Source organism: Aquila chrysaetos, chromosome 20 (genome assembly GCF_900496995.4).
Source record: "Aquila chrysaetos chrysaetos chromosome 20, bAquChr1.4, whole genome shotgun sequence".
In the NCBI taxonomy this organism is placed as follows: domain Eukaryota; kingdom Metazoa; phylum Chordata; class Aves; order Accipitriformes; family Accipitridae; genus Aquila; species Aquila chrysaetos.
Window position 1 is genome coordinate 13,072,365 of NC_044023.1, and position 25,439 is coordinate 13,097,803.

Below are 25,439 nucleotides of genomic sequence, written 5' to 3' on the forward strand. Positions count from 1 at the left end.
CAGCCATACAAAGAACAATACCCAGTGACAAATGGACGATAAAAAAAAAGCTTTATTAACCCTTTTGCACCAGCAGTTCTTCAGGTATCCATTGCCAGCAATGGAGTTCAAGCCAAGTGATCCCATTTTCGGCCCCAAGAGGTTAGCACTTTACATTCACTTACAAAGCTGAGTGAGTGAGGTACATTTTCAGAAGTAGAAAGATTTGGTTGCAAGTCCCATAAAAAGATGGAGTGTTCCTTGGCCATTTTAATAGATTAAGAACTGGTATGGTCCTTGAGAACAGAATAATGCAGGCATTTGGAGCTCAAAGTGTCTCAGCTTCCAGGGAGAGCATGGTGACCACTAGAGCAAGACCCAGTAGTCCCTTCGGCATGATGCCTCCTCAACCTTTCTACCTCTCAGGAGTGGATTCCATGCTGCAGTCACAGCCATCAGGTAGAAGATCTCATCTACCAATTAGTTTGGTTTGAAAACCCAACCTGAGAGGGTTAAGAGATTCCCTGGACATAAGCTGTAAACTCAGGATGAGAGGAACAGAAAGACCTCAATGCTCAGTTCAGCTAAAGATAGAAAAATAAAACTGGTTCAACCAGAGGATATAATACTGCCTACAAATCAGGATCTGAAGTTGAATGTAACCTGTATGCTTTTTTTCTCCCCAAGTCTTCAACCAAAAAAAGCATTTATCTGGACACATACATAGTTCAAAAGGCACAGGAAGTAAAAGCATTTCTGAATGACCTCGTGTGAATTCAACATCAGTATAACTGTAAAATAAATAAATATGTGCAAGATTAGAAAGATCACAACGTTCTCCTGCATGACATATCTTATTTCGTAAAAAAAATACACATACGTGCATACACACACACCTCATTGAGAATAAAAAACAGTACATACACCCTTTTATCAAACTCCTATACATAATTTTACAGGCATTCAGTACATCACCATAAGAAACATTTAAATTACTACCGTAAAATGTAACCAAAGCATGTTTGTTTTTTTTTTTCCTATACAACCCTATACTTATTTAGGTGTCTGCAATCCAGATAAGTACAGTACGTATAACCTCTCCTCCCGCCCCCAAGAGAAACTGCCGTTTTTCAGTGGGGCAAATCTTCCTAGGTAACAATTCTTCTTCCCTCATAAAATACTCTGACAACTGCTTATTCTGTAAACCAGCTGGAAGCTCCACGTGCATGTGATACTCTAGGATATCAATAAAGAACAAGTGTTAACAGTGTTCAATTGAAAAAAAACAAAACAACCCAAAATAAAAAGGTAGTGGCCAGTTTACAGGTAACTTGGCAGCAGTTTATAGATGAGATAAAATCAAGGTGCTTAAATTTACGTGACAGTCAACATTCCTCCCAAAAAAGGGAACACAAACATAAAACAAACCTCTCTCAGATGCTGTTGGACTCTTAGCTAATCACTTACAGTGAGTACAGATCTATTGCAGTTTTCTTCTTCAAGTTTTGCTGGAAGAATTCAGCAAAGTATTTGGGACACAGGAGCAAGGAAAGGGAGAAACTCAACATGAGCTACAAACTGATTCACAGCTAAGTTAACATTTAGAGTCTAGCTTTCTAAAAAAAGATTTTAGAGCATCTCATTTTCATGGCATAGGACATTAATTTTGTTACGTATTACATTCCAGTTTTCTGCCAAAACACAGGGGCCGAAAAATTATTTTTTTGTGTGTGTGGAAAACACTTCCAAATTTTAGCTCTTAATTCCTCAATGTCACTGGCTCCAGCAGGAGACCAATGGAAGGAAAGTTTTAACTGTCATAGGCAGAATTGTAAATTTGTACTTGTTAGCTGTAGAATACTTGCTTTCCTGTGAAAACAGTAAATATTACCTCAGTTTGAAGTTTAATACAGTACTTCTCCCTGAAACAACACTGTACAGCAGTCTGCCTCAGTCTCTCCAACACCAGGCAGACAGGGTATCTTACACAGGCACATCAAGTGGGATTTACATTTTTTTTTTAAGAAAATCTTTCAGCTGCAACTGTCCTTAGCAAATTGCAAAGAGTGCAACCATAATCCAGTACTCCTAGTTTTCCTGTTTTCCTTGGAGAAAGACCCACACAGTTATCTCACTCTGTCAAGACATGATTGCCCAATTTGTTTTCAAGTAACTGTTCTTAATAATGGTCATTCCAGATCCTGTAAGTTTATTGTGCTTCCAGTGAACTGAGAGTTATCAGAACCTGCATCATCTTCAGTGGAATTGTGTGGTTCCTGTTAAAGCAAACAGACAGCATGAAGAGTTCAGTGCTTTCACCTCTAGATGCTTGTAGCGCTTATCAGTAAGATTACCTTGACACTTTTTCAACACCAGAGAAATGCTCTGCATGGCTTAGAGGAAACGCAAAGCTTTCCTACTTTGGGGACACACTCAAACAGTACCACTACGGTTTTTCTTTGGAACACTTCAGATGAGCATTACTAATGGAGACAAATTTAAAATCACTGACTATTTGCTTTTCCTCTATTAACTCTCTACCGTGGCCAATGATCCTAATACTCTTCTTGTATTTCCAGGTTTATCACGGTAAGGTGCTCCTCTTAAATACAAAAGCTTTATTTTCTATCCAGGACAAGCACACATAGTAAGAATAACTGCATTGCAGAGTTTATCAAAACCAAAGCCCCACATGGTCAAGTAGAAAACATGATTTATGTACATGCTAATCATTCATTGCTGCTCAGTGCTCAGCTGCTCCTACTCACTAACATGCAGTTTACTGGAACAGCAGATAACAAAACATTTACGCAAGAAGCTATATGAAGCTTTCTGCGTTCAAACAACACTGACACCCAGTAGTTACCAAGGGCAAGTAGTGAAACCAGACACTGTAGCAGCAAGCAGGCTTTTTAATCTAACTGCCATTCCCATATAGACACTGCTCTGAAATCTAGGCTCAGGATTTTATTTCCCACTTCCCACCCCTCCTGTAGCCTGTGACATAATCAATTCTGATCCTCTTTCTTGAGCCACTTAGTATCTGCAGGATGGGATCAGGAAAACAGGGATGGGGCACTTCAGTAATAAATGAGTTACATTTAGTTATTCATTACTCTGTAACAGAGGAAGAAAAACAACGACCTATGACGTGTCAAAGGTTGGTAACATACACAAGATAAATCTTGCAGTGCAGCTTTCTGCTTACTACTTCTTGTAAGCGAAATTAAACTCCCAATGGAAAACAAGGCATTTTCATTAGGCAGAACACCAGAGTGTTCACAGTAAACTGTCTTCACTTTCAAGCTAGGCAATAAAACCCATCAGCTCTGACATGCTGTACCTGAAGTATGTGAACAGGTAAATCCACTGTAAGCTGAGAATGTGATGAGGAGGACTGAGAGCTCAGTTGAAAGGGCAAATCTCCCTCTCCCGGGGAATCATCCTGTGAATGCAGAAACATGATGCAATTACAAGACCCCCAAGCATCTCAGCACAATATGCCTAATTTCACTCAGCCTCACAATCTTAAAAAAATCTGATAAAGCTACTGCACTGTACTAGTAAGGGCTAGACCCACAAAGATATGTGGAAAGCTAACTACCACTTAAATCTGAGCCTAGCTCAGTGTATGACCTATTATCCTATTATAATCAACGAGGAAAATTGGCAAGATCTGAAAAGGAAGGAATGGTTCATCTTCCAACAAACGTCCACTCAGAAATATGCAACAAGTTTCATCATGTTGTGTGAAGCTGATACTTAACATAAAAGCTACAAATGTTTACACCCATCAGAAAACTAGATGGAGAACTCTGTCCATAGCTTCCACCATACCATACATTGTTAGGAATAAAGTGGAAGAAACTTACCCTCTCTCTGGATACTATACAGATATACACTTGGCCAAAAGCATATTACCCACCATGCTCCACTAATCAGCCCACATCGATTACCAGGTATTTTTAGAAAAAAATCTTAAGCTTTATTTCAACAGTTTAGAGAAGTAACAGTTTAGGCTGAAACTTCATTTTGCAGGAATCTTTTCATGTCAGTCTCACTTACCTTCTATGTGAGAGAGAGGTGGACTAATGTAAGAATTTGGGAGGGTGTCAATAAAGAAGACGACTGGAGGAAAGAGTCATACTCCCATGGACCCCCTAAGTTAATGCATGCTAGTAATCCCTTCCTTTTGCAAGAAAAATTACCCCGTACTTTGGGACAGGATTGTAGCATCTGTTTTGCTGCTCTCATAACTGCCTGTCCAAACTCGGAAATTCCCAAGTCCTTGAAGGATCACAACTCTCACATGCAAAATGGAAGTCTGCTAAAACCCTGAGTTCCACCACAGTGTTTCCCGCATCAAGTATATCCAGCCTAAGAAGGATATTCCCTACAGTTACAGTGCCCATATGTTCCAGGCCAGACTGAATATTAGTACTAAACCAAATAAAAACATCTTACCCATTTCCACAGTGCATCTGTTTGGGCCCCCAGCAGTTGTATGATTGAACCAGCTCTGTTTTCAGGCATTTCTAGATCTCTCTAAAGCCTGTTTCATATAAACTTCCCAGGAAAATGCTTCTTGCAGGCAAATGCCCTAATGCAGTATGGTACATACTGCAGATCTCAAGATCCCACCTAGGGGCAGTAGTACCTGAGTTCACAGATAGATTCTTCCATAAATGTGCCAGTCTGGGTAACGGAGAAGATTAGCATGTTTTTCCTCTGCAGCTCTTACCTGAAGAAGCTGAATTTGCACATACTGGGCTCCAGTGGCAGGGTCCCTTATTGTCAGCCCTCCATTTGGCAAAACTATGTTGCCACCCAGCCGACTGCCAGGAGTGGATGATGAGAAGTTGGTAGGGCTTACTTTACCACCCTTGGTTTTCCTCTGACCAGAGCCAGATGCCCCTAAAAGACAGGAATTTTAACACTGAGATGGTCAGAAGCAATTTGCCGAAGTTTCCTGCTAGTATTTTTCAATTTTATGCAGTTATTGACACTACACAGCTAACGTTTGGAAGAATGCAATATAATTAAGCACCATCTGACAACTGCTAAAAGGCCAGACAGTAATCAGCTGATGAACTCCAACTGCTGACTGAGCATCTTTTTACATGAATGCCATTAAAACCACATCACAAACTGCTAAGCTTAGGGCTCACCCCTGTGGTAGCACAGAAATATAAGCATATTTGTGGAATTATAGGAAGGAATTAGGAAGTAGAACTGCATTTTCTATTTTTAATTGTGCAACTCATTTCCTGAGAAATCATGTATATCATTTTTCCAAACTGTAAAAAGAGCATAGTGAAGCTCATCTATTTCCAGACAGATTTCAAGGACTGTTAGGTAGAACGGGCTACAGAAGTACAACTCTCCCAACCTTAAGCATTTTTCAGTTTAAAACAAGACAAACCAGCTGCTTGTATCACAAGCTGAAAACCAAAAACCTAATCTAAATAAAAGTAAGGATACAATCCTGTCAGCTGTTTCAGGGATGGGTTTTTTTGTTTTTTAAATGTGTAGTAAATAAAAGGCTTGGATAACTTCTTTTTAAACACTGAACTTCCCTCTACAGTGTTCGTGCAACCTAGTTAAACCAATTAGAAATACAAGACTCTTTAGACCACTTTGAGAACCACATAGAACCATTAAGACAACAGTTGGTGAAAAGTGGACTACTGGGAGTCTTGAGTAGGAACAGAAAAAGGAATTTTCTGTGGTCATTTTAAGAGACATGCAGATTAAGTGCAATCATCTTTTTAAACTAATGTCCAAAAGACAAGTTTGATGATATATGCACATTTGATAATACAAGCACACTTAGAACTAGCTTCATACAGCAGTTATCCTTCAGTGTGATGATTCACTGAACTAGACAGAATGTATGCAAGTATGCCTTTTATAAATACAGACACATGACAGTGCTCAACTCAGAACTAGTCTCTTAACTCACCTTAAAAATTATCACCTTGATTTTCAGAGGTGGAAGGTCTAAGAGACAGCAAGGAAGAACTAAACTATACATATATATATATAGTTTATGAGCAGTATTATGAATGATATGTAAGCCCCAAGGGTAGACACAACTCAAACACCTGAGCTTGTGCAAGTCTAGTGAGCCATGGACCACATTTGATCTGACAAAGTAACGGTGTATAATTCACATCAGACAGCTTTGGAGTCAAACTACAGTTTAAGAGAAAGAGGACGCATCTGGAATCACGACCTAAACGTTACCTTGCACAAGAACTCTCTACAAGGCTAAAACCTAAAAGAGATGTTTAGAGTATTTCTAGACAACGAAGAAATAAATTCCTTAATGCTGCATACACGCCGTTACTAAGTGAAACACAGAAGCAAAACAAATCCAGCCAATGTTTTCATTGTCTGTACTGAGTAGAAGAGAAGTCACTAGGTAAAACCAAAAGCACAAACAACACAAAGCAAAGTGACCTTAAATTTTTTTTTGTTTTAATAAGAAAATAAAAAGCAGATGAAGAGATGGAGGGATAGCGTCTTGTTAACAATCATGAAACATATGGTGCAGATTTCTTTGTAAACTTACTGTGAATTTGATATTCCACAGAACGTGATTATCCCGAGTAACAGATGGTATACCACATGCATAATTATTTTAACTAGCAATAAACCAGATGGGATATTTAAGAATGTATTCAGATACCTGCTCCCATTTCACTGCCAAAACCCCTAAATAATTGTATTTAGTAAATTTAACAAAATCTATGGCTTCTCACCTGTGCTGCTCCCATTCCCTTTTTGTTTTCTTTTCTTGGCTAGCTGAATGGCTCTGTAGTCTGTTCTTGCAGACCCACTGCTCTCCTAGTAAAAAAAAAGCCAAGAGATGCAAAGTTTTTTGAATGCAAGAACAACCCAATACAATGAATACAGACTAATGAGTTCTCAGTTGCAGTTATCTTTTATACCGCAAACACTGAATTCTAGTTTCCCATGCTCTTCTGATTAGTTTCAATAAATTCCCCGTATATACTTAATATCCAGAGTTCAACACAAAAAGAAGTTAGCTCCACATTTGTAAGTGTTCAGATTTTAACAGTGTAAACATTTACTTTGTCATGTAAATAGAAAGTTAAGTCTGCAGTAACATAGTAAAGCAGAAAGGGAAGTGTACTTAAAACGGGGATAAGGAATGAGATGAAAATGTCTCAGTTACTCTCCCAGCACAAATCTTTCCCTGGAATGAAATGCACAAGACATACCACGTATTCTTGGGTATTCCTGTAAATTCCACTTCATCCTCAGACAGATGGCCGCTTATTTTTCAATCCCTTATTTTGAAAGGTTCTCCCTTAACTCTCCCCACCAGAATTCTAGTATTTCTTAAGAGAACTTATCACCACACTGAATCTACTTCTGACAACACATTATTCAACGTTCTACATCCCTCATCAAAAAAAGTCAAAATGCATGATCTGCAGAATCTGAGAGAAAGGTCTCCCTATAAGGTATAAGTAGCAATGGATATCCCCAAAGTCAGGGTGTCTCAGTCATCTAGGGGAAAAATTAATACAGTTACTGCATACCAAAAATGAGCTGCCAGTCACTGTGCCAAGATCCATTTCTTTCTGTGCACTGTAGCTCCCTGGAGGGTTGGAGAAGACGAACTGCGTCACTACTTTGCTGCCCTCTTGTTGACTAACAACGTCCGAGCTAGGAAGCAAATTACGTTCAACTTTAGTTGGCGTTAGTAACTCAGGCACATTGGTACCGCCGAGGCTACTAGAAGGAGTCAAAGTGGCTGTGTCGATTGTTAAATTATTGCTGGACGTCAAACCGTGCACATCTTGACCGGAATTCCTCACCGACAGGGATGCTAGCGAACCCAAGGCTTCTGCATTGACAGTCTGTACGTCATCCAAATTTAAAGTGCTTTGCTGTAGAACTGTTGCACTGGTTCCCAGCAAGAGAGAACTGTCCAAACTTTGCGGCATATCGCTGCTAGCCACCAGTATCAAGGGATCGACTGCCTGGCTTAAAGAATTGTTACTGACAGGTAGGTTTCCTCCAAGCGTTGAGCCCACCGAAGCAACATCAATCGTGACAATTCCAGAGTTCACTAGCGCCATGTCTGTTGCAATTCCAGAATTGTTACTAGACACGTTGGAGAAGAGGGATACAAGGTCTATGTTGCTGAGATCGCTCTGTCCCGGACTAGTGAGTTCACTGCTGGGTGTGAGCGAGCTGGTTGCTTCAAGCTGAGTTAGGAGATCTGGAAGAGAAGGGTTTGGTTATAAGACAGACCTTTCATCAGACAATGAGGAGGAAAAATATGAATGCTCAAAGGAGGAAGCTTTGAACTCTAGATTCTCAGCCTACTAAAACACTTCCCAAATTCCCTGAAAGCACATTTAAGGAAAAGAAGCTTACTGAAATGAGTTCACTCCTTTATTGAGAAATTTCAGTTACAAAAGCACTTGCCAAAAGGCAGGCAGTCCAGACTAAGTTAGGTTGTAAAGGAGTGGAAAAAGGAGTGCAAAAAAGTGCTTTTAGTCCTTGCTCATATTTTACAGATGGCATGGAGGAGGACAAGCTCTACTTCATTCAAAAAAGCTGCAACTTCTCGCAATTTCACGCAGGTCAAGCTCAAGTCTCGCCTTCTGATACTCAGTTACAGGTCCCACCAAAAATTTTAGCGGGGGGAAAACCAACTGCAGTCTTGGTGATGATTCTGCCATTCATATCAATGGGGCTCAGATTTCAACATCAGTAAATACACATTTTCCCTAACAAAACATTTAGTTTTTCCATTGCACCCTCTACAGTTTGAAACAAATACTTTACCTGGGCTGAAGTTATGCTGTTTGACCATGTGTGTCTTCATACTGTGTTTGGAAGTGAACAATTTATTACAGCTGGATACAGGGCAACGAGTCTTTAATGAGTCCACATCCTGAAGATGCTTTTTGGAGTGAATATACAGGCTACTTCGTGCTGAAAATTTTGCACAACAGCCTGCAAGAAGATATACAAGACTTTAAAGTTTCACCTAATTTCAATCTGATGTTCGTATTTACTGTCTTAACAAAACAAATCGGAGTAGCTCTGCAGAACTCTATTTGCAATTTTGCAGCACCTGTGCATACTTTCAGAGGAGTCAGAAGAAAGCCAAATATGTCTTTTCCTCGTTTTACATCAAGGACATCTCAGTGGGTAGGATAGTTCAACAACCTGCTTCTGACAACCTGTTTCTGACATTACATTCAGTGTAATGCACAACCTTTCCCCACTATGGCATGTCAAATGTAAACTCTTCATGACAACTGCTGGCAAAACCATTAAAAGGAGAAACAATCACCAAGTAGAGCTCCTTTACTTTATGAAGCAAAATATTCCAGATTAGATCCAAAATCTTTGCTCCTGGAGTCCTACTGAAGTGATGGAGGTAGTGCCAAGAAACCCTCAGAGCATCAGCGAGCCTTCCGTACGACCACAACAGATACCAGTCACACTGCCATCCACCATCTCAGCAGCAGAGACTACCACAGCACAACCACTGAATGCTTGAGATGCCATGTCACAACAGTAAAAACGTGGCCTTGAAGCCGTTGGACAAGACCACTTTTCACTACTTCTGATTAATCAAGTGAAAAAGCTGAGCTACAGAAGCTGAGTATCAGAAATATAATTTTCCAGAATAAAGTAGTCCTGTTCATCATAAAGGAAAAAAAAAAAAGGAAAAAAAAAATCAAGCTAGAGCATGAACCAATGTTTTCTCTGCAATCCATCCATAAATTTCAGAACGATCACTCATTCAGTTACAATGTCTTCTGCTTAGTTGTACCTCTTCAAACTCCGTTAGAAGACTCATCTAAATTGTTCCAATCCTGTAATGAGCTTGCATTTGGGGAAAACGCACACAATCTTTAGGCAATATACACACTGATTACCAGTTAACACATACAAGAGTGGAACAATACCTTCTACTGGACACTCGAATGGTTTTGTACCAAGGTGAGTTATACTGTGGCCTTTCAAGTGTTCTGCTCTTGTGAAGGACTTCCCACAGCCTTCTACTGGGCACATAAATCTCCTGTCATCTTCGTGTTTCCTACAAGGGAAGGAAATTGCCATTGGCATGATTTAATCCAGTGCTGCTTAAGTACTGGAAGAAAAACAAACAAACAGCAAGTGACTTAGGACAGTATAATCAGAAAAGGCTACCTTTTATGTCTCAGCAGCTTGGACATACTGGTGAAAGACCAGCCACAACCTTCAAAGTCACAGATGAAAGGCCTTTCACCTTAAACAAAGAAAGGTTACATTAATAATCTAATACGGAAATACACGCTGCTACTAGAAAATCTCTAAAGCTGCTTAAATTGAATTAATTTAAGACAAGACGACTCAACCACCCTCTCCTGCAATTCACTGCAGGGTGCTGTGATGCCCCTTCCCTCTCGTGCAATCCGCGCCTTCTTTAACTCAAGGCCATTGCATCTTTCCCTATGCATCAGGGAGCGTAGATAATTATCAATCTATCTCATATTAATCCGAGCTATCTTCAAGGTGCTTCAATAACCAATAACAGCATTATTCAAAACAGAAACGCAACTGAAATTTTTTTTCCTGTTTTCATGACCTGTGACTATATGTTGATTACAATACAGTGAACTACATGGTTGGTTTCCATCACATCTATGAACTTAACAAAAATGACACCTAAAAAAAAAAAAAAAACCACACCAAAACCTACGCTGTAAAGCCACGAAACCAGGAAAACAGAGGACAGTAGAGACTAGACACAATTGTCTTTAAAACATTAAAAGGCTGGATGTCAGCTTAGCAGTGGTCCTTGCAAGTCAGGAGTGCCCGAGTTGAAAATTATCTTCTTGCTGTGCCAAACCTTGGTACATACATTCCACATCTTCTGAGAGTTTTTTAGCTGTTTGTTCTGACCAAGATCAGAATTTACACAGTTTTGAATGTCTACGAACTTGGGAATATAGCTGGGATAATTTTTCTGAACAGAGTTCAGGCACCTAAAGCCACAGCTTTGCATGTTCGTAGCCACGTTACCTTTGGCAAGTTCATTCAGCGGACTCCTACCCCCCAGAAGGCCAAGAACCAAATGTTTTCACTGACCCCAAATAACTCCTGTCACCCTTTCTCCCTTCACGACTTTCAGTTTTTCCAGCAAACTAAGTCCGCTCCCCACATATTATCTTGCACGTACTTCCCCAGGTACAAGTCACCCTCACGAATACCTGTGTGACTCCTCATGTGGATTTTCAGTCGGCAGGCTTTGTCATACTGCTTGTTACAGCCAGGGAACGAACAGGAGAACTGCTCTTGCTCTCTGTAGTGGGCTCGATTATGGGAGAATAACGCACTCACTGTAATAAACGTTCTTTCACAGCCTGGGGAGAGAAGGGAAACAGCGCGTCAGCTCGATACAAAACCCAGTCGGGAGAACTGCATTCTTCTCACCCTCCCAACTTTTAGCGGGGGACCTTCGTGATCCTGTCTCCAGCGTATTACGTCCCGGTACGTGGAAAAACCGAACAGCGCAACCCCGAACTACGTTACTCCCAGGCATTACGATTATCTAGCCGAGCTGGGCAACCAAAACGCGCGCAGCCCGGTTTAAGGCAGACGGCCGCGGCAGTCCGAAGCAGGCGTTTCACCACACCAGCGCAAGGCCGACCAGCGAAGGCGCAGCGTCCAACAGCCCCCAAACCTGCCCCGTCGGTCACGGCGGCGGCGTGGAGCGGGGGCCTTCCTCGACGCTCGGGGGGCGTCCCGAAGGGCGAGGAGGGGCAGACGGCGAGGAAAAGCGAGCCGAGCCGCTGCAGAGAACTCCGGGCTGGGGACCCGCCCCCCCCTTCCCCTCACCCGGGCGAGCTGTTCCGTTTGGAAGGGCAGGGAAGAGGCCCGGCGGCGGCTTACCGGGGAAGTCGCAGCGGTAGGGCCGCTCGGGCTCCTGGTGGCTGCGGCGGCGGTGGGCGGCGAGGCGGGCGGCGCTGGGGAAGCGCTGCCCGCACGCCTCGCACTTGTGCGCCGCCTCCTGCTCGTGGGCGCGGCTGTGGGCCCGCAGGTTGTAGACGGTGGTGAAGCGCTTGGCGCAGCCCGGCGCGGCGCAGGCGAAGGGCCGCAGCTTGTCGTGCGAGTGCAGGTGCCGCCGCAGCTTGTAGGCCGTGGCGAAGGACCAGGCGCAGCCCGGCACCGGGCAGCCGAAGGGCCGCGCCGCCGCCGCCGCTCCCCGGCCGTCCTCCCCGCCGCCGCCGCCGCCGTGCGCCGAGAGGCGGTGCAGCCGCAGCTGCTGCTTGCGGGGGAAGGCCTCACCGCAGCGCGGCTCCGGGCAGGGGAAGGCCGGCGGAGAGCGCGGCCGCGGCCCGCCCGGCGGCTCGGCGGGGCTGGCGGCGGCGGCGGGCGGCGGCGGCGGCGGCGGGGCGGGCGGCGGCGGCGCGGCGCCCGCGGCCTGCTCGGCGCCGGGCCCCAGCGTCAGGACGCCGTTCTCGATGCGCACCACCAGGCTCTGGTTGTTGATGGTGATGGTCCCCGAGAAGGAGCCGTCCTCCGCCCCGCCGCCATCGCCATCGCCGCCGGCGGGGGGCAGCGGCGGCGGCGGCGGGGGAGGAGGCGGCGGCGGCGGCGCCGCCGAGCCGGGGGCCTCCTCCGGCGGCTCGGCGGGCGGCGGGCCGGGCTGGGCGCGCCCCGCTTCGCCGGCGCCCGGGCCGGCCTCGGCCGCGCCGCGCACCACGTTGAAGACGAGCAGGAGCCCGTCGCTGTCGGGCGCGGGCCCCGCCGGCGGCGCGCAGGGGCTGGGCGCCGGGCTGGCGCCGGGCTCCGGCTTCTCCTCCACCAGCAGCACCGGGAAGCTCACGTAGAGGCCCGACGCGGCGGTGCTGGCGGCGGAGGAGGAGGAGGCGGCGGCGGCCGCCGGCTCCCAGTCGGGCGGCGGCGGCGGGCGGCGCGGGGCGGCGGGCGGCGCGGCGGGGCCGCCATGTTGGGCGCCGGGCCGGGCCCGGGCCGCCTCCGCGGCGGGCAGCCCCTGCGTTTCCATCTTGGGGGTCCCTGTAGCAGCGGCTGAAACCGGAGCCGCGGGGCGGGGCCGGCGCGGGCCAGCGGGGAAACCCGGAGCGCGGCGCAGCGGAGCGGGCGCGGCGCGGGAGGCGCCGGGGAAACCCGGAGCGCGGAGTCGCGGACGGGGCGGAGCGGGGCCCGGCCGCCGGCGGGGCGGGCGGGGGCTGCCCCGGGGCCGCTCGGCCTCCCCCCTCGTCGGGCAGGCTCGGTGGCGAGCTGCCGCTCAGCTACTCGATAGCCAGGACGGCACGGTTGGAATTACTTCGGCGTCTGGGGGCTATTCCGGCATCGATTCCTGTTACCCTGTGCCAGAGCAGAGCAGTTCTACGCTTGCAGCTAAACGTGGGCAAACCCTTCAGCAAAACGTCCTGTGCGCCTTCGGTGGAAGTACGAAAATAGCATTATGAACCAGCCTGGAGCGATGCAGATGGCCTGCGGACCCGAGCGCAGGAGGGCGGTGAGGAGTGCTGCGGTGCTGTGCGGGGAGCACCCTGCAAAGGAGCGAGGGAAAAGGGACAAACGCTGACAAAGATTGAGGGTGAGAAGGAGGCTGTCAGATGACATGCTGATGCTGAAGTCAGTTGAACCCAGGCAAAACCACCCTGCAAATTCAGCTAATGCATAAAACAGTTGCTTTTTTTTTTTTTTTTTTTTCATTCTCGGGCAAAGCTGTCTTTGGGAGAATGTTTAGCAGGCTTCTGGCACTCCAGTACTTAAGGAAAAGGGAAAATTATCCTGTATTTGCCATGGAAACGACACGAGCTCCCTCCTGCAGTCCCAGCAGGTGGTGCTGTGATCCTTCCACCGGGCAAATTATTTCCCCTTTCCGCTGAGCAATTTAGCATCAAATCTCCAACAGCAAGGATGGGAGACTGCTGGCCAGGCACATTCAGCTCCAGGGAAGCTGGTACTTCTTGCCATAGAGCTGTAGGTACACCCAGAGCTCCACCGTGCACCTTCACAGCCATCTGTGCAGAGTCTGAAGTCCCTGGGTGCTTGAGCTTGGCCTCCTCTGAAATCCCCTTACCCCACTGCTGTCACTGGGTGTGGGGTCATTCCTGTCCTTGGCTGCCCCTAGCCAGCCTCATCTCCCTATGGAGGTCTTTGCAGTACTTTCCTTCATGATCCTAGGAAAAGAAAGGTTTGCTCAGTTTATTGCTTAACACGTAGGTGCATCCCTAGTTGAAGGATATCAAACCTGAAGAAGGGAAGGGGAAAAAAAAAAAAAAAATCAAGCCACAAATCCCTTAATGTTTGCCACAGCCTGGAGAGATCCAGCAAGACCCTAACTAGAAGAGCTAAGAGCTGTCCTGTCACAAGCTTTATACCTTTAAAAACCACTGTAGTTACAGACACATGAGCATACTGCATGAATTATCCCTCATCACCAAGCTCTTGCCTCTACCTGCAACCAGGCACGAGCTTTTCAGGACAAGTGTCTGTGTTTTGAGGAAAACATTAAGGTACTAAGATTCATGGGAAGGATGCTTCAGCCTGTGGCAAGCTTGAGACTTCAGTAATTCACAGCCTCTGCATTCCCTGTCTGGATCTGATCTGATGCAATGCCTATGGACAGATGGATAGCTTGAAGACTGCTCTGCCTGTGTTGGGTTTGTCCAGCAGCGAGGTCAGCTACCTAAAAATGACATCAGCATGCCCACAGAACAATAGCCTATTCACAGCCCCAGCTTCTCTGCAAACGAGAACAGATAAAAATGAGGCTCAGCAGAGCTCAGAAGAGGAGTCTTCACACTGGGCTTGTTTATGGTTTCTGTATGCTGGAAACCACCTGCTATTTCATCCCAGGCTGTAACAGGTTACTGTTTCCCTGTGCCTTCCCAAAGGTATCGTAAACCTCAGTTCAGATTTGTTAAATGCTTGAGATTATGTGCAGTTAAAAGACCGAAGTAGCTTTAAATGTATACATGTAACTATTTACTACATAATTAAAATAATCAGCAGTGAATAGTCATAAATATGACCAACTGCTCATCAGTTCACTGCCTTTCTGTAACCCATTTTGCCTTACCCATGCTATCTCATTAATAGAGACTTTATAATCTGAATTTCAACCAGTAGCTCGTGTGTAGCCTTCATACGTTCAGGTTCTATGTCTCCCTACAGGTAGGCCACAGTTATAAACTCCCAGGGACTTGAGTGGCACGAAACACAGGTTGCAAGGCTATGTCCTCTGGTCAATAGAGCTATAAGGATGAAAATTAGGTTACGTTTTTGTCTGGGATGTGAAGGTGAGCATGCTGGTAGGTACCCCAGTATTAAGCAATACAAAGGTAAAGAATTCGTAATAAACATTTCTTCAACATTTTGTCTTTGGTGGGTTTTCAATTCAGAATTGAGATGAACCTATGGAGCAGCTCAACATTCCTTAGTACAGAAAAGCCAGTGTATTTTCTTGTTGTTCCTCTTGACAAAACAGTACCCTAGTGCTTTTGGGCTATGAAGACTAGAGTGGTTTTGTACAATACCAAGACACTAACTTTGGACCCAGTCCAGCGTGGTTATTAATAATAGGTAATGCATAACATATGTCAAAGCAAAGGCTGTCAAATCTGGCTGACAACTACTCACATCTCAATCGTATAACTTGGCAATGTGGGCGTTTTTTTCCATAATATAAAGCAATCCTGATCAACTGCAGATTGCACTTCACAGAAGGTTCAGTTACAAGCAGATGCCAGACTCTCACTATTCATCTGGAGACATACACAGTATGTGAACAGAGTAAAGAACTGATTTATGATTCAAAATAAATGTTTTCCTTTACTTGGCACCAGAGGCAATACAGAGTTGCAGAGTACGCTCACCTGGCAAGTACCACAAGGGTCTAACAGTTGTATAGTTTCTTGAGACCCCATAGTCCTGAGGACTGCAGCTCATCACACCTCATCTGCAGCAGCCAATGCAGGTTTTCCTGTGTAACCCCTTTCCGTTCCAAGGGGTAACGCATACAGTGCCAAGGAGATGGAGTGACAGGCCAGATCAAGTCCAGTACCCTGTGCACGCTGCGGCACGGACTGCTGATGCTCTGTGTTCATGTCTGAATGAGGCCCATACGCAAGGGCCATCCTTAGCATGAGACATGACAGCTAAGAATTATTTTTGTATACACACACACACATATAGAGATGTGTATGTAAAATATATTTCTGTAAAAATATATATGTATATATCTGTCAATATGTATGCATATAGGGGCTTCAAAGTAAGCCTCAATTTTTGATTCAGCATCACAGCTGATTAGAACAAAAGACTTCAGTGAGTTACTGTTAACACAAATGTAATAGTAGGTTCAGGTGCAAAATATGCATTCTTTCATTTGCATCTAGGCACACTGGGTTCTCTGCCTTCCTAAACTCTTTCTGGGAAGAAGAGAGACCAAGAAGACCTTTCTATCTCTATTTTACTTTATAATCAACTTCTGTGCAAAGGAAGCCCACACTCTCTTGTGATTGGTGCTTTAGTTTGTTTCACATCAGTTGTGTTTTATTTCAGGAGGAAAGTCTGCATGATCATTTTGTTACAGTGCGTTACTAATTGCACCACTCACATCCAAATGGCTGAGTAGCCCATGTTTTTTCACTAAAAAGCAGCAACCAGCAGTAAGGATCTAGATTTTCTGGAGGTTTCCATCCATTTAGAAGCTGCTCAAGTGCAATGGGCTTCTACAGAAGAACAAACTCATCATTGTGAGGCAGCAAAGCGCACACACCATCAGATTCAGCAGAATGGCACCATCTCAGACTGATGCAGAATTTGGCTCACACTAATTTATTATGAGTTGTTCCATATTTTCCTAGCCTTGCTGCTGTAAGACGTTTGGAAATGGTCTAGTACTTACTGCTCTCAGGCTTTTCCACCCACTTACCTGGCACTGTGTTCTGTTCCTGCTTGTGGTGAAAATCTTGGGTGAAAATTTCAGGGAAAAACACATGCAGGGTAGCTGCGCTTAACCAGTTACAGTTTATCTGGTGCTTCTGTTGCAGTCACTACATGCTTTTATAGCAATATAGGAAAGCTTGAGTCTAGCACATGTGATATCAGTACATCCTCCACCAGCTGAAGAATAAGTTTGTTTACACACCCACGTTTGGCTACTGGATTTCATGGCTTTTTGCTGATAGCAGCAGACTCTGAATTAGAATGAAGAGTTCCAATTTCCATTCCACATTTAATCTACCAGACCTAAGAGTCTCCTTAATTTATGAATTATCAGGAATAAGTGGATTCTTTTTTCTTCATTTAATTTTCAGGGACAAAATTCCAGTTCCTTTCCTTACAATGCATAGTTTCTTATTGCAAACATTGTTCCAAGTATGTTAGTGAAAAGACTGTTCCTGACGTCAGTGGACCTGTCACAGATAGTTACAGGTTTGCCCCATTAACAAGTTAAAGGGGTAAAAAAGAACTCACATGGAAGAGACATTTGTAAGGCTTTTATCATTTGGCCAGAGAGCAAAATAGGATATCAAGGAAGCAACTTCAAATGTATCTGCAAGGACAACACTGCGCTTGGAATACTACTAATGTTTCACGGCTTGCTCCAAGATGTTCTCGTCTACCACCTTGTGAGGGAGAGTCACCTTCAATGCGGCATTCTCTTTCATTGTTTGGCAGATCATTTCATAAGCATAGTCATTACCCGACCAGCAGCGTCTGGCAACCTGTCAGACCGGAAAATCAATGGGTGTAAAAATCTTACATTTCTCTTGCCACATCCATCTTACACAATATTTGCTCAAACACGGGCACTCAATTTCATGACAAGAATATCTTTCAACCCTCTGCCAGTTTCTAGTTTCCTTACTGATTTTGGAAGTAATTTTTGTAATACCTACTTCATTTTTATGAGTAGTATTTGGATAGACTTGGTACATTTTCATGCAGAAACATAACATTGGACAGATAACATTGGTACAGCCAGGTACACTATAAACTTTACAAAATTCTCTCACTAAAAATAATTGTGCACTCCATCCCCACTCTGTAAAACTAGGACTTGCTTTAGAGAACAGTATCATTTAAGCAATCGATGCTTTTGTATTGGGATAAATATTTAAAAAGGAAAATGTCATTCAATGCATTTTCAAACTATGAAATCAAGGAGCCAAATTCTCTGCCAGCATGTAAGGATGAAACTCTACGGACAGCCAGGGAACTGGTAAACCCCTCTTCCACTCTGTGTTTTGATCTGTGTACAAGCAAGATTCCCCAGATGAAAAAAAAATCAAGATTTGGCAAAAAGGAAATAAGTTCTTCCTTCTATTCAATGCCTTACAAATCTCTATTACAAATTGCAAATCAGTGTCTGAAATATTTAGACTCAAAAGTGTTCAAGAAAGAAAATACTTAGGTTCCAATTTAGCAAAATATTTAAGCATATGATTAATATAAGGCTAATAAGTTCCCAGGATCATACCAATAACAGCTAGAAATGACCTGTCAAGTCAACAACTCAATTTCCCTGCCACTCACCTATGATTATTCCTGGCAGTATATTTTCAAGGGTACATTCCAGTTTCTTTCCAGTCTTGTATATAATATGGGTAGCATTCTCAGATTGTCCTTTTTCAACATGTGTGTGGAGGAGTGGGGCTTTTGCTTGCAATAAATCAGAGCAGCAAAAGATTTATTGGGTTTTTAATAGGCTGTCTCTGATACACAGTTCTTGTTAAGGGTTTGTCTTCATTACTCTTAATATACAAATTAATATAATTGTCCTCCTCCTTCTTCCTTAATCGTTTACTATTGTGTTATTTCAGACCTGGGACGGGGAAAATTGTTCCTTGTCCTCTTCTACCCCTAGTCATGCCAGGTCTTATGGGGAGGAAAAAAAACCAAAAAACATTTAGGTGTAAGGCAAGAAGGAATTCTGCAATTCTCTTGAGAAGTAAAACAGAACAGACCATGTGAGCATTGGCAAGGAACTCCCTCAATGTGTCAGGTCCTTGTGAGGTTACGTGACTGAAACACAACAGGTCTTGTCCTTTAATTGGACTGTGCATCACTATGTCCTGTTGATTTGGTTCCCTGCAAGTATTGAATCAAAACCTCTCTGCCACTTCAGAGATGGGATCCTAGTCTTAAACCCAGACAGTTTAGGATCTAGGATAGGATAGACAGGATCTATCTGGACACTAATGGAATTCAAAAACTCTAATGGCAGCAAGGGCTGGACGAGCTGGCACTTAAATGACAAGCCTTTCAAGACACCTAGATCTAGAAGTTAGGAATAGACAAGACTAAAGTTCATATAGTTCTCAATTGTATTATGTAGGCAAATAACACCACCAACATGTCTAACAAAATTATAGTAAGCATGCTTCCCTTTCTGCTTAAAAAATAACAAAACACACACTGAGATATGTGGAAATGATTGGGCTGCTATATGTTGTAAAGTCAGAAGGGGTGGTCCTGACACTTTACAGTAAGTTCCTTACCCAAGAATTATTCAGCCTCTTCTACTGACTTAAAGTCCTTTAAAGTTGATCGGAGAAAAAAAACCCAACGAAGCAAAACAACTCATCGACTCTAGTGGAATCAGGCTCATAGACACCCGTGTTAGAAGCAGTGAATAGAATGAGTCACTAGGCCCATTAGGACTATTTCTGGGTTACAAAAAGGCAGACTCGAAAAACTCTTGCCTGAGTGCTAATAGTCCCCATTCAGTTAAAAAAAAATAGGAGCACTGGAACCCAAATACCTAAGTAAACATAGTCCTGGAGGCAGAAAAATATTAAAGTGAACATATATAATGAGTTTTTTCTTACTCCATTGGAAACATCCCAGCTGAGCATCATCTTAGCCCGTTCTTCAGCCTCCTTGGACCCATCCAAAACCAGGCCAAATCCCCCATTGATCACTTCACCCCTAAAAATATAAATGTAAGAGAATTAAATCAAAATAATTCAAAGCAATCCCACAAAATTCACAGGAGTTAATTTGTTCAGTTGCACTGCAGGAAGAAGGATGAAAACATAGAAATGGTGCTGAATAGGAGACACTATCAGTGACCTTTATACTTGCATTAAAAAAAAAAAAAAAAAAAAAAAAGGAATTTAGCAGGGCAAAGGCCTAATTTCTTGACCTGCAGCAAACCTGTTCCATCTTTCTTGTAATGCCCAGCTAGCAGTTAATATCTCCTCCAAGCAGGAGTGCCAAAAACTAAGCTTGTGGTGCATCTCCTGAAGGCTGCAGTCTGTACTGACTCTAGAAACAAATAAAGAAAGGTTAGCCCTTCTGACTGTCTGAAGAGTTACCGATCTCTGGGTATTTTTAAAGGTTAGGCTGTTTGTCTTTGCTACACTGGAGCCTGCCGTATAGATAGGATTATGAGGAGGACTGTGTACTTATTGAAGCAGATGAATCTATTTATATTCTCTTGGGACAAATGAGAGAGCATAAGTATTTTATTAAAAAAGCGTTAACCACCACTTAATGCACATCTGCCTCAATCATTTCAAAACCAGTCATTCATTTTGCATGAGATACATAGATGTTTAAAGACATCAGTGCCAACTTTTCAGGAAGCAGACTTATTGGCAGAAGAAGAACAGAAATATGCTAAAACTAACAGATTATACTTGGGAGAAATACCAGTCTGCTTTTAAAAGGACAGGGAAAACACGTAGAGCAAAACATCGTCTGACTTCAGAGTCTGGCCTGCTCAAGTTCCTGTTTTGTTGCATACGGTGAATAGTGGTGAATGCAGTTGAATAATTATCCATTGCTGTAAATCTATGAGAGTTCTGGCATTATAACTCAGCATCAGCAATACCTGAGAGATGGGGCATATCATACAACAACACATGGTATGAGAGACTACTAATGGAGACCCCAGAGGCAGGATTTTGTCCTCTGTGTTTTATAGTTAATATAATGAATAAATTCACAAAATGTATGTATAATAACATCAGACATATCCATGAATCAAGCAGGAGTTAGGTGTCTTCCAGTCCAGGAAGGAATAATTTCTTACTGTGTATTTTCCAGCAGTAACTTAAGCTTCTCAGGAAATGGTGAAATGAGGCTACATTGGAGCCTCACAGACCTGAGATCTACTTCCTGAAACTAGAATTCACATCTTTTCATTTTCAATATAAAGTTGGTACTTATGTGATGTTAATTCCCTTTCACTAGTTATATACACTACCTGTGTGCTAAGTAGGACTCTATCACATAGCTGAGCGAGGAACTTAGAGCGCTAGATCTCACCATCATGGTACCCTTCTGTTAATACTCTCCACTTTACCATTATTAGATATATCATTATTTCAAATACATTTTCTGTTGAAAGGCACAGTTTTCTTGAGACTGACAGTTCTCACAGCAGAATGTCAGTGAATGCATCAGTTTCTCATCTTCAGCAGGAAAAATTGAAACAAAGTCATGTTTCAATTGAGATGTTTGAATATTGTAAGCTGACTCTTCAAAATAAAATGTTTATTTTTGATTGACACTGTCAACACTTTTCAGCCTGGAATTTAATTCCCAGGATCTTTTTACTGCATGAAATCTTTAATTAGTTCTGCTCTTAGTCTCATATTGGGATGAAAACAAACATCCAAACATCTGCATTTCTTGCAAATTCTACTTTTTGAATAGCTCATGTTGTTACCGTCTTCTCCAAAAGAGGGCACCAGACTGGATGACATCATTACAAGTGTTATTGTATCAAGACCAGGGCCAGTTATTTCACCATACTCTGCTTGCTTCTGTGTATGGAGACCAAATTAGCACTGTTCTCTACTGTCAAAGTACCAAGCTAGAGTACACTTACGAACATCAATGATGCCATTGCCATGTAATTGGGATCACAGTATAAGCACACCTCAAGACAGCCTATTGGCAATATCAGACAATAAGAAAATCAGACCTCTGGACCAGTGCTTTATAAAGATATTCTATGCAGGAAGATGATGTCCTTTCAGTGGCAAAGATCCCCTCTGTGCCCAGCATCCCAAAGAGCATCCTTTGAAGCTTAGGCATGAACAGTAAGCATCTGATCTCACTTGCACTCCACAAATTTAGAGCCTCTCCATCGATTTCCCTGGAGTTACTCCAGTGTAAATCAGAATCACTCATCAGAATCTGTCCTACTGTCTAAAAATCACTCATAAATTAAATACCAATGTTTGTTAGGATGGATTTTCTAGCAAAACCTCTCACTTTTAAAGAGGAGCTCTCTGCCTTCATTAGCATTGGGTCACATTTTCAGGTAATTAAAGAAACATGTGGCATTTTGACCTAAGCTACCTCCTATAATTTCCAGATGTCTCCTTCTAAGGTGATCAAAGAAAACAAGGCCTCTCTCACAATCAAGATGTCACACTGTCAACAGTGCAGTTTGATTCTTAAATTGCTTCTGCCTTTTTGTTACTACAGGTTACTCAGGCTCCATACTAATATACATTGTTCTGCAAATAAAAAGGCAGAAAGAAATGAATAACATTCATTTGCTGTAATTATAGTCAAGAGTATGTTAATCTTAAGTCTCTCAAACAGCACATGTGATGCAGATTCCAGCTAAATAAATATTAATCCTGCTTTTTCTGTTTGTCCCACAAGGCTATAGCACAGAAAAATCAAAGCAGGAAAAAAGCACTTCTCTAATCTCGTAGGGAAGACAGGGCAGATCTGTCAGCAGTTCCAGGCGAGCCCAGCCTCTGCAGGGAGTACTGGTAGCTGAACACAGTGCAATTGCCATTTCTGAACCCCCTGAACAGAAACTTGCCAATGACAACTTGATTTTTCTCTAATCACGTGCATATTTGTTTATATATAAGCTTCCACGTGCACTTTCACATTCCCAAATCAGCTGATGACAAGAAGATTTTATCAGGCACATGGAGATTTCTTTACAGCAAAGTCAGCTGAATTTTTAGCTCTCTAGAGAAATAGAAAAACAGGGCCCTAAAACCTAAAGGCATCTATCTCTTCCAGGCAAAGAAAGTAGTTTGTTATGGTTGGGGGTTTGTTTTGCTTCTTTTACCACCTTTAAATTATTCCTCTCTTTCTCCTTAGAAGGCAAAAGAGTGCAGCACTTGAACTCGTCAGGGTGGTGCCACGATTAGTTAAGCCGAGCAGAACCACCTGTCGTGCCGTGGCTTTCGGGGGCTCTCCAGACCACCGCATCTAATGACACGACATTGTTACCACATCCGAGTCTCAGCATGGTGGCTTATTAAGGCTTGTGCAGAGACAGGCCTAATTTTCAGGCTTCTCATTCTTCACTGAAGCACAGTAATTTAATCACAGAGGGCTATATGACTGCTCCCGAGAACAAGGTAAGCAGATACTGTTCCACAATGACAAGCCACTAAGCAGCCATAGGAAATGTCAAAAAGGATAACCAAACCCTGTTCTTCCATTGATATTTTGATTTCAGTGAATAGCCACATGCTAATTTTCTGATGCATTACAGAATTGACAGCACCTCTGCTCTGCCTTGGGGAAGAGCTTCTTTCTAATGATGTAACTCCACTTAAACAACCAAAACAATATAATTGAAATTGCAGCGTGGTCAGTGCTGGTTTTCCAGAAGTAAGGGCAGTCTCACCATTCAGCCAATCTCTCTTTGAATTGCTCAGAGGGGTAGAAACATGCAGGAGGGATTGACCTTACAGAGACCAGAGAGATAGTGAATATGATCATTTGCATCCTTTGTATTAAGCATCATCAATACACAGAACATTTGTAGTGTAAGCAATTCTAATAATTATAATAATCATAAAAAATGTTCCAAATATTTTGCACAACATGTAGTGGAAAGTGATTTTCTTTGCTTATATTTCATAAGCAGATATTTTAAAAGGTTAAACTCATCTAAGGCAATTCAGACAGAAGTAGTCTGCTGCTATCTCTGGAGTCTGAGATGGCCAGAGTAAGAAGATATTCTGGTACATATTTTGCATTCAGAGCTATGGAAGCTGTGAATAAAATCCTGGCCATAGTGGTTGTTATCAGTGAAATCAGTAAAGGCAAATTTTTGCTCCATGTGTCTAACCCCTCAGAATGCTTTCTTATCCCATTGTTCAGTTTTGCTCTCAAGTACCTTCTATTCAGTAGTTAATTCACTGAAATCAAAGGAATTGGAGTATAGAAGAGGGAATTCTCCATCTGACTTGAAGGGCTATTTTCTAGATTCAGCTCATCCGGATGAGTAACAATTAAGTATCATCAAATATTCTCTGAGGATAACATCTGCTACAAGTTCTTTGGCTTGCTGTTGTTGGCATATTTCAGAGCTGGATGGAACAGGGAAGCGGGAGGGTTCACTGCAGTATTTAATAGAGGGTTGTGCCCCTTTTGTCTGGTAACACCACCAAATGAAGACATGACTGTAAATGGGAGCGGCTTTGCTGGACTATGCTGGAAACAACAAACAAGAACTTAAGGCTCTGCAGCATGGCCAGGCTCTCATTTTCCCTACACCTCTGCCAACCCGGAGTAACCTTTTAGTGGTATATGAAGGAGATCAGTTTCCCTCTCCATATATATTTCTTTCATTCTGCTTCTCAGTTTAGGCATTTCTTTTAGTTCTGCATCATATGTGAAGGAGGTGTCTAATCCAGTCCTTTTATCCTACCAGGCATGAGCAAGGGGAGAAAGACTGGGGGGTTTGCTGGCACCTGAGCTGTTTTGTATCAATAACCCCTCGTTGCACTTTAGCACGTGAGCATTTATATTGGGGTCCTAAGGTCACAGATTTAAATACAGCTTAAGGGGAAACCTAAACATAATCCATCCACTGACACTCTGGCTGTGCATGTGTGAAGACAACTTTGGAAGCAGGATCTGTTCAAAAAGACCATGGCAGACTGTCCTTGTTTGGCAAATTAAGTTCTTCAAACTGTGCTGTGGCCAAGGTCCAAAACACTTTTTCTAGACATATGGGCATTAATTAAAAAAAAAAAACTCATACAACACCACACTTTACCACACAATATGTCCTTTCAGCCCTTGTTTCCAAACCCATCCTTCCCATGATCATGACGTTGTACTACTCCAGTAATACACACATCTTTTCTGCAATTCCCCTTGTGTCCCTCCTCCCCACACGCATACACAGCGGTGGTATTGGGATTCAGAGCCCAGCTTTAGAAACATAAATAAGTTCTTACCAGCCAACTCCACCACCATTGTGCAATGCAACCCAGGTCGCTCCTCTAAATGCATCTCCTACAAAGTTTTGTACTGCCATGTCTAGGAGGAGAGGAAAGGTGTTATGGATCTGACATGCTGCATTCATTTTTTTCTGTCGTGCTGCTCACTCATTCCACTGGCACCTTGATTATGGCTGTGTGAAGGCAGTGCTGGAGGCAGGGTTTGCTCACAGCTTCTCTCACAGATATACACTGAACATCTCATTC

General features: G+C 43.3%; 2 protein-coding genes across 2 annotated transcripts in view; both read right to left on the reverse strand.

Moving 5' to 3' along the window:
* Positions 1-34: 34 nt before the first annotated feature.
* ZXDC (ZXD family zinc finger C) lies at positions 35-13,083 on the reverse strand. The gene is made up of 10 exons (XM_029996033.2): positions 11,914-13,083; positions 11,232-11,384; positions 10,189-10,267; positions 9,945-10,075; positions 8,809-8,979; positions 7,551-8,236; positions 6,744-6,828; positions 4,721-4,893; positions 3,323-3,424; positions 35-2,255 (listed from the first exon to the last, which is right to left on the reverse strand). Exons 1-10 carry the CDS (start codon positions 13,028-13,030, stop codon positions 2,169-2,171), a joined length of 2,784 nt encoding a protein of 927 aa, XP_029851893.1. The 5' UTR covers positions 13,031-13,083; the 3' UTR covers positions 35-2,168.
* Positions 13,084-17,489: 4,406 nt separating this feature from the next.
* UROC1 (urocanate hydratase 1) overlaps positions 17,490-25,439 on the reverse strand; it is a 43,872-nt gene continuing 35,922 nt past the window's right edge. Inside the window, exons 18-20 of the mRNA XM_030043895.2 lie at positions 25,191-25,272; positions 19,839-19,938; positions 17,490-17,732 (exon numbers count right to left, since the gene is read on the reverse strand). Coding sequence (XP_029899755.1) covers positions 17,592-17,732; positions 19,839-19,938; positions 25,191-25,272 — 323 coding nt within the window. The 3' untranslated portion in view covers positions 17,490-17,591. The remainder of the gene's footprint in view (positions 17,733-19,838; positions 19,939-25,190; positions 25,273-25,439) is intronic.

Excerpts from the sequence above, each read along its gene's own strand:
- ZXDC (XM_029996033.2), bottom strand. The coding sequence starts at position 13,030 with ATGGAAACGCAGGGGCTGCCCGCCGCGGAGGCGGCCCGGGCCCGGCCC. Across the intron at positions 11,385-11,913 it reads CTACCGCTGCGACTTCCCCG|GCTGTGAAAGAACGTTTATT; the intron begins GTAAGCCGCCGC and ends TTCTCTCCCCAG. Across the intron at positions 8,980-9,944 it reads ATTCGAGTGTCCAGTAGAAG|GCTGTTGTGCAAAATTTTCA; the intron begins GTATTGTTCCAC and ends ATCTTCTTGCAG.